The sequence below is a fragment of the Heptranchias perlo genome, chromosome 18 (assembly GCF_035084215.1).
Source record: "Heptranchias perlo isolate sHepPer1 chromosome 18, sHepPer1.hap1, whole genome shotgun sequence".
NCBI classification, from domain to species: Eukaryota; Metazoa; Chordata; class Chondrichthyes; order Hexanchiformes; family Hexanchidae; genus Heptranchias; species Heptranchias perlo.
This window is the reverse complement of record NC_090342.1, coordinates 1,859,090-1,868,316: the sequence shown is the minus strand read 5'-3', so window position 1 is coordinate 1,868,316 and position 9,227 is coordinate 1,859,090. Positions and strand designations below refer to the sequence as shown.

General features: G+C 45.0%; 1 protein-coding gene across 1 annotated transcript in view; it reads left to right on the top strand.

The window, feature by feature from the left end:
• Positions 1-9,227, top strand: part of rfx4 (regulatory factor X, 4) — a 166,969-nt gene that overhangs the window by 75,153 nt on the left and 82,589 nt on the right. The window contains exon 13 of the mRNA XM_067999991.1: positions 206-267. Within this exon, the coding sequence (XP_067856092.1) occupies positions 206-267 (62 nt within the window). The remainder of the gene's footprint in view (positions 1-205; positions 268-9,227) is intronic.

Below are 9,227 nucleotides of genomic sequence, written 5' to 3'. Positions count from 1 at the left end.
AATTTGTAACGGAAAGTATATGCAGACAAAGGATTTTTAATATAGCTGTTTCTATTCTCGAGACAATTTAATTTCTCAAAATATCACTAAAGATTAATGCATGTTTTATTAACAATCTTTAAACGTATCTTCAGGTCCCAGCAGTAAGTCTCATGAATGACAGCAAAATAAATCCTTTCTTACAGACTTTTCTTTCTCCATTTAGATAATTAGACAGCAATTCCCACAACTAACGACAAGAAGATTAGGAACAAGAGGACAGTCAAAGTAAGTAATCAACCTCACGTTTCCGTCTAACTCTCACTGTACTTGTGCTGTATTCGGTGTGAGATTCAGGAGAGGGTTTTTTGCGAGATGTGCACGTATCTCCCTGAGTCACAATTACTTATCTTTTCATAGCAGAGGTTTGAATTTGTTGAAATAATCTAAAGCATTCAGTATAGAAGCAGAGTCTCCTCCTGAAAATTCAGTCATTTTGTTGCACTAAAAAAAATTGAATTAGGCAATAACTTGAAATATATTAATGACCTGGACTTGGGTATAGAGGGTATAATTTCAAAGTTTACAGATGACACGAAACTCGGAAATGTAGTGAACAATGTAGAGGATAGTAACAGACTTCAGGAGGACAGAGACAGACTGGTGAAATGGGCAGACACATGGCAGATAAAATTTAACACAGAGAAGTGTGAAGTGATACATTTTGGTAGGAAGAATGAGGAGAGGCAATATAAACTAAATGGTACAATTTTAAAGGGAGTGCAGGAACAGAGAGACCTGGGGATGTATGTACACAAATCTTTGAAGGTAGCAGGACAAGTTGAGAAGGCTGTTAAAAAAGCATATGGGATCCTGGGCTTTATTAATAGAGGCATAGAGTACAAAAGCAAGGAAGTTATGCTAAACCTTTATAAAACACTGGTTAGGCCTCAGCTGGAGTATTGTGTCCAATTCTGGGCACCGCACTTTAGGAAGGATGTCAAGGCCTTAGAGAGGGTGCAGAGGAGATTTACTAGAATGGTTCCAGGGATGAGGGACTTGAGTTATGTGGAGAGACTGGAGAAGCTGGGATTGTTCTCCTTAGAACAGAGAAGGTTAAGGGGAGATTTGATAGAGGTGTTCAAAATCATGAAGAGTTTTGACAGTGTAAATAAGGAGAAACTGTTTCCAGTGGCAGAAGTGTCAGTTGCTAGAGGACACAGATTTAAGGTGATTGGCGAAAGAACCAGAGGGGAGATGAGGAGACATTTTTTTTATGCAGCGAGTTGTGATGATCTGGAATGCGCTGCCTGAAAGGGCGGTGGAAGCAGATTCAATAATAACTTTCAAAAGGGAATTGGATAAATACTTGAAGTGAAAATATTTGCAGGGCTATGGGGAAAGAGCAGGGGGAGTGGGACTAATTGGATAGCTCTTTCAAAGAGTCAGCACAGGCACAATGGGCCGAATGGCCTCCAATGCTGTATGATACTATGAACTTGAATAAAGTTGCACAAAACACAAAGAGAATTTAATACTAAAACAAATTGTGTTATCAGATAATCTGAATGAAGTGACTTTGAATTAAGAGGAGTGGACTATTGCTGTTAAAACTGCATAAAGCAGAATTTTTTTGCAGAAACGAGCCCAGCGACTCTGTAAACCACGTCCCACCTACAATGGGAATTATGTGTGTGGCAAGGGTTGTACAGCACTTTTATTTAGCTGATTATTGGTAACACCGATGGCCCCAACATTCTGATAACACCAAGGGGTTAAATTTCCTCGGGGTTACTCCCGCTCTGCCAGTGTAACTTTAGCGGAATCTGGTTACGTGAGGAAACGGGATTTCTGCCAAACTCCCACCAAAGTTACAACAGAAGACCCTTGGAAATTCACCCCCAAGTGATATCGTGACACAGTTAAAACCGATCTTCTTGGGCTAAATGAATGAAAACACTCATTAAATTCATTTGCCTCTAGTTAAAAATCCACAAGAGATATCAGTAGAACAGGTGCCAATCTGGGTGGTCTAACCATCTCCATTCATGACTTTGGACCTCATACATTAATTGTGTCAGCCCCATTTGTGGAAATATCTTTCATACTGTTGTCATGATTTACCCATTCTGTGTTGGGAATTGAAGGTCTAATTTTATCCGTGCGGCTATCTCAATGAGACTGATGCTGAGCGGTTGAAAAATGTACAATAACATTCTTACTAGAAAATACAAAAATAGGAACATAAAAACATAGGAACAGGAGGAGGCCATTCAGCCCCTCGAGCCTGTTCCGCCATTCAGTTAGATCATGGCTGATCTGTACCTCAACTCCATTTCCCCTCCTTTGCTCCGTCTCTCTTGATACCCTCACCCAACAAAAATCTGTCAATCTCAGTCATGAAATTTTCAATTGACCCCCAGCATCCACAGCCTTTTGGGAAAGAGAGTTCCAGATTTCCACTTCCCTTTGTGTGAAAAAGTGCTTCCTGATTTCACCCTAATTTTAAGATTGTGCCTCCTTGTTCGGAATTCCCTCTCCAGAGGAAATAGGGTAGATACAGAGAAACTATCAAATACCTTTTATCATTTTAAATACCTCGATTAGATCACCCCTCAACCTTCTAAACTCGAGAATACAAACCAACTTTATGCAACCCGTCCTCATAATTTAACCCTTTTAGCCCCGGTATCATTCTGGTGACTCTGCGCTGCACCCCCTCCAAGGCCGATATATCTTTCCTGAGGGGCGGGGCCCAGAACTGAACCCAGTCTCCAGATGGGGTCTGTCCAGAGCTCTGGACAACTTCCTCCCCTTTGTATTCCAGCCCCATTCAGATAAAGGCCAACATCCCATTAGCCTTTTTGATTACTTTTTGTACCTGTCCACGAGCTTTTAGTGATTTCTGTAAATCGGCCCCCAAATCCCTCTGCTCCTCATCTCTCACCCGTGAGAAAATATTCTGATTGTCTTGTTCAGATCCATCACATTTCCTCACATTGATCTCCATCTGCCCCAGTTTTGCCCACTCACTTAATCTGTCTATGAACCTATGGAACTTTCTGCTCCCATTGACACTATTTACTGTGTTTCCTAACTTAGTGTCATCTGCAAACTTGGATATATAACTGTGTTCCTTCATCCAAGTCCTTGATATATATGGTGAGGAGCTGAGGCCCCAGTGCAGATCCCTGGGGAACGTCACTTGCTACATTCCATCAATCAGAGTTATCCCCACTCTCTGTCTCCTCCCTCCCAACCCATTACCAACATATGTCACAAGGTTACATCCAATTCCGTGGGCTTTTATTATTGCTACTAGGGATAGTATGGTGTGCTCGAGCAGACAGTCCTGTAAGCAGGAGTCTATAGACTGGAGCTGAGTGTGGGTGGATTGATATATTTTATTTTTTCTCGTATTGTGGGCGTCACTGGCGAGGCCGGCATTTATTGCCCATCTCTAGTTGCCCTGAGAAGGTGGGGGTGGGCCTTCTTCTTGAACCGTTGCAGTCCGTGTGGTGAAGGTGCTGTTGGGGAGGGAGTTCCAGGATTTTGACCCAGCAGTGTTGAAGGAACGGCCGATGTATGTCCAAGTCAGGATGGTGTGTGACTTGGAGGGGAGCTTAGTGGTGATGGTGTTACCATGCACCGGCTGCCCTTGTCCTTCTGTGTGCTGGAGGTCGCATTGCTGGGAAGTGCAGCTGAAGTATTCTTGATGAGTTGCTGGAGTGCATTTTGTAGACTGCGGCCACAGTGGGCCAATGGTGGAGGGGGTGGATATTCAGCCCAGTAGCAGACTGTTCTGTCCTGGATGGCGTCGAGCTTTTTGTGTTGTTGTAGCTGCTGCACCCATCCAGGTAAATGGAGAGTATTCCATCACTCTCCTGACTTGAGCTTGCAGATGATGGAGAGGCTTTGAGGGGTCAAGATGCTCAATAATAACCCTCAAGATGCTGATGGTGAGGGAGTTGGTGAAGGTGATGATGTTTAAGGTCAGAGGGCGGTATATGGGCCTTTACTTGTTGGAGATGGTCATTGTCTGGAACTTGAGTGACGCCAATGTTACCAGCCACTTGTCAAGTCTGCTAAGAATAGATGTTACCAAGGTCCTGTTGTAGGTGCTGTGAATAGAGATAAACCTGGTGGAATCATCAGTAAACAGCCGCAGTCCTGATATTACGACTGAGAAAAGGTCATTGCTGAGTATGATGTGTTGGCAGCTGTGGGTATCATAGTAGGAACAGCACAGAAGGAGGCCATTCGGCCCATCATGCCTGAGCCGGCTGTTTTGAAAGAGCTATCCAATTAGTCCCACTCCCCTGCGCTTTCCCCATAGCCCTGTAGATTTATCCAATTCCCCTTTGAAAGTTATTATTGAATCTGCTTCCACCGCCCTTTCAGGCAGCGCATTCCAGATCATCACAACTCGCTGCATAAAAAAAAGTTTCCTCATGTCCGCTTTGGCTCTTTTACTGATTACCTGGAATCTGTGTCCTCTGGTTACCGACCCTCCTGTCACTGGAAACAGTTTCTCTTTATTCACTTGATCAAAACCCTTCATGATTTTGAACTCTTGTATTAAATCTCCCCTTAACCTTCTCTGCTCCAAGGAGAACAATCCCAGCTTCTCCAGTCTCTCCATGTAACTGAAGTCCCTCATCCCTGGTACCATTCTAGTAAATCTCCTCTGCACCCTCTCTAAGGCCTTGACATCCTTCCTAAAGTGCGGTGCCCAGAATTGAACACAATACTCCAGCTGAGGCCTAACCTGTGTTTTATAAAGGTTTAGCATAACTTCCTTGCTTTTGTACTCTATGCCTCTATTAATAAAGCCCAGGATCCCTTATGCTTTTTTAACAGCCTTCTCAACCTGTCCTGCCACCTTCAAAGATTTGTGTACATTCACCCCCAGGTCTCTCTGTTCCTGTGGCCCCTTTAAAATTGTACCATTTAGTTTATATTGCCTCTCCTCATTCTTCCTACCAAAATGTATCACTTCACACTTCTCTGCATTAAATTTTATCTGCCATCTGTCTGCCCATTTCACCAGTCTGTCTCTGTCCTCCTGAAGTCTGTTACTATCCTCCACATTGTTCACTACATTTCCGAGTTTCTTTGAAACTTTGAGATTATACCCTCTATACCCAACTCCAGGTCATTAATATATATCAAAAAGAGCAGTGATCCTAATACTGACCCCTGGGGAACACCACTGTAAACTTCCCTCCAGTCTGAAAAACAACCGTTCACCACTAATCTCTGCTTTCTGTCCCTTAGCCAATTTTGTATCCACGCTGTCACTGTCCCTTTAATCCCATGGGCTTTAATTTTGCTCACAAGCCTATTATGTGGTACTTTATCAAATGTCCTTTGAAAGTCCAAAGACACACCATAGAATCATAGAAAGGTTATAGCACAGAAGGAGGCCATTCGGCCCATCGAGTCTGCGCCAGCTCTATGCAAGAGCAATCCAGCTAGTCCCACTCCCCTGCCCTATCCCCTTAGCCCTGCAAATTTTTTCATTTCAAGTACTTATCCAGTAGCCTTTTGAAGGCCATGATTGAATCTGCCTCCACCACCCCCTCGGGCAGTGCATTCCAGATCCTAAACACTCGCTGCGTAAAAAAGTTTTTCCTCATGTCACCTTTGGTTCTTTTGTCAATCACCTTAAATCTATGCCCTCTGGTTCTTGACCTTTCTGCCAATGGGAACAATTTCTCTCTATTTATTCTGTCTAGACCCTTCATGATTTTGAATACCTCTATCAAATCTCCTTTCAACCTTCTCTGTTCCAAGGAGAACAACCCCAGCTTCTCCAGTGTATCCATGTAACAATAATCCCTCATCCCTGGAATCATTCTGGTAAATCTTTTCTGCACCCTCTCTAAGGCCTTCACATCTTTCCTAAAGTGCGGTGTCCAGAACTGGACACAATGCTCCAGTTGTGGCCAAACCAGTGTTTTATAAAGGTTCATCATGACTTCCTTGCTTTTGTACTCTATGCCTCTATTTATAAAGCCTAGGATCCTGTATGCTTTTTTTAAGCCGCTTTCTCAACCTGCCCTGCCACCTTCAACGATTTGTGCATATACCTCCAGATCTCTCTGTTCCTGTACCCCTTTTAGAGTTGTGCCTTCGAGTTTATATTGCCTCTCCTCATTCTTCCTACCAAAATGTATCACCGCATTTTTCTGCGATAAATTTCATCTGCCACGTGTCCGCCCATTCCACCAGCCTGTCTGTATCCTCTTGAAGTCTATCACTATCCTCCTCACTGTTCACTACACTTCCAAGTTTTGTGTCATCTGCAAATTTTGAAATTGTGCCCTGTACACCCAAGTCCAAGTCATTAATATATATCAAGAAAAGCAGTGGTCCCAGCACTGACCCCTGGGGAACACCACTGTACACCTCCCTCCAGTCTGAAAAACAACTGTTCACCACTACTCTCTGTTTCCTGTCACTTAACCAATTCTGTATCCATGCTGCCACTGCCCCTTTTATTCCATGGGCTTCAATCTTGATGACAAGCCTATTATGCACCACTTTATCAAACACCTTTTGGGAGTCCATATTCACCACATCAACCGCATTGCCCTCATCGACCCTCTCTGTTACCTCATCAAAAAACTCTATCAGGTTAGTTAAACACGATTTGCCTTTAACAAATCCGTGCTGGCTTTTCCTAATCAATCGACACTTGTCCAAGCGACTGCTAATTCTGTCCCGGATTATCGTTTCTAAATGTTACCCCATCACTGAGGTTAAACTGACCGGCCTGTAGTTGCTGGGTTTATCCTTACACCCTTTTTTGAACAAGGGTGTCACATTTGCAATTCTCCAGTCCTCTGGCACCACCCCCGTATCTATGGATGTTTGGAAGATTATGGCCAGTGCCTCTACAATTTCCACCCTTACTTCCCTCAGCAACCTAGGATGCATCCAATCCGGACCGGACTCTGGCAGCATCTTCTTCCTTGGTAAAGACAGATGCAAAGTATTCATTTAGTACCTCGACCAATCCCTCTGCCTCTATGTGTAGATCTCCTTTTTGGTCCCTGATCAGCCCCACCCCTCCTCCTACTACCCGTTTACTGTATACAGCCTACAGAAGACTTTTGGATTCCCTTTTATGTTGGCCGCCAGTCTATTCTCATACTCTCTCTTTGCCCCTCTTATTTCCTTTTTCATTTCCCCTCTGAACTTTCTGTATTCAGCCTGGTTCTCACTGGTGTTATCAACCTGACATCTGTCATTTGCCCCTTTTTTTCTGCTTCATCAAGTCTGTTTGACCCCACATTAATCGTTCTACCCTCATCAACCCTCATCAACCCTCTCCGTTACTTCATCAAAGAACTCAACCAACTTAGTCAAACACAATTTTCCTTTAACAAATCTGTGCTGATTTTCATTTATTAACCCATACTTTTCCAAGTGCTGATTAATTTTGTCCCGGATTATTGTCTCTAAAAGTTTCCCCATCACCGACGTTAGGCTGGCTGGCCTGTAATTGCTGGGTTTATCCCGCTCCCCTTTTTTGAACAGGGGTGTAACATTTGCAATCCTCCAGCACCATCTCCATATCTAAGGAGGATTGGAACATTGTGGCCAGAGCCTCCGCAATTTCCACCCTTACTTCCCTCAGTAACCTAGGGTGCATCCCATCCAGACCGGGTAACTTAACTACTTTGAATACTGCCAACCTTTTAAGTACCTCCTCTTTATCTATTTTTTTATTATTCGTTCATTGGATGTGGGCGTCGCTGGTGAGGCCGGCATTTATTGCCCATCCCTAATTGCCCTTGAGAAGGTGGTGGTGAGCCGCCTTCTTGAACTGCTGCAGTCCGTGTGGTGAAGGTTCTCCCACAGTGCTGTTAGGAAGGGAGTTCCAGGATTTTGACCCAGCGACGATGAAGGAACGGCGATATATTTCCAGTTCGGGATGGTGTGTGACTTGGAGGGGAACGTGCAGGTGGTGTTGTTCCCATGCGCCTGCTGCTCTTGTCCTTCTAGGTGGTAGAGGTCGCGGGTTTGGGAGGTGCTGTCGAAGAAGCCTTGGCGAGTTGCTGCAGTGCATCCTGTGGATGGCACACACTGCAGCCACAGTGCGCCGGTGGTGAAGGGAGTGAATGTTTAGGGTGATGGATGGGGTGCCAATCAAGTGGGCTGCTTTGTCCTGGATGGTGTTGAGCTTCTGGAGTGTTGTTGGAGCTGCACTCATCCAGGCAAGTGGAGAGCATTCCATCACACTCCTGACTTGTGCCTTATAGACGGTGGAAAGGCTTTGGGGAGTCAGGAGGTGAGTCACTCGCCACAGAATACCCAGCCTCTGGCCTGCTCTTGTAGCCACAGTATTTATATGGCTGGTCCAGTTAAGTTTCTGGTCAATGATGACCCCCAGGATGTTGATGGTGGGGGATTCGGCGATGGTAATGCCGTTGAATGTCAATGGGAGGTGGTTAGACTCTCTCTTGTTGGAGATGGTCATTGCCTGGCACTTGTCTGGCGCGAATGTTACTTGCCACTTATGAGCCCAAGTCTGGATGTTGTCCAGGTCTTGCTGCATGCGGGCTCGGACTGCTTCATTATTTGAGGGGTTGCGAATGGAACTGAACACTGTGCAATCATCAGCGAACATCCCCATTTCTGACCTTATGATGGAGGAAAGGTCATTGATGAAGCAGCTGAAGATGGTTGGGCCTAGGACACTGCCCTGAGGAACTTCTGCAGCAATGCCCTGGGGCTGAGATGATTGGCCTCCAACAACCACTACCATCTTCCTTTGTGCTAGGTATGACTCCAGCCACTGGAGAGTTTTCCCCCTGATTCCCATTGACTTCAATTTTACTAGGGCTCCTTGGTGCCACACTCGGTCAAATGCTGCCTTGATATCAAGGGCAGTCACTCTCACCTCACCTCTGGAATTCAGCTCTTTTGTCCATGTTTGGACCAAGGCTGTAATGATGTCTGGAGCCGAGTGGTCCTGGCGGAACCCAAACTGAGCATCGGTGAGCAGGTTATTGTTGAGTAAGTGCCGCTTGATAGCACTGTCGACGACACCTTCCATCACTTTGCTGATGATCGAGAGTAGACTGATGGGGTGGTAATTGGCCGGATTGGATTTGTCCTGCTTTTTGTGGACAGGACATACCTGGGCAATTTTCCACATTGTTGGTAGATGCCAGTGTTGTAGCTGTACTGGAACAGCTCGGCTAGAGGCGCAGCTAGTTCTGGAGCACACGTCTTCA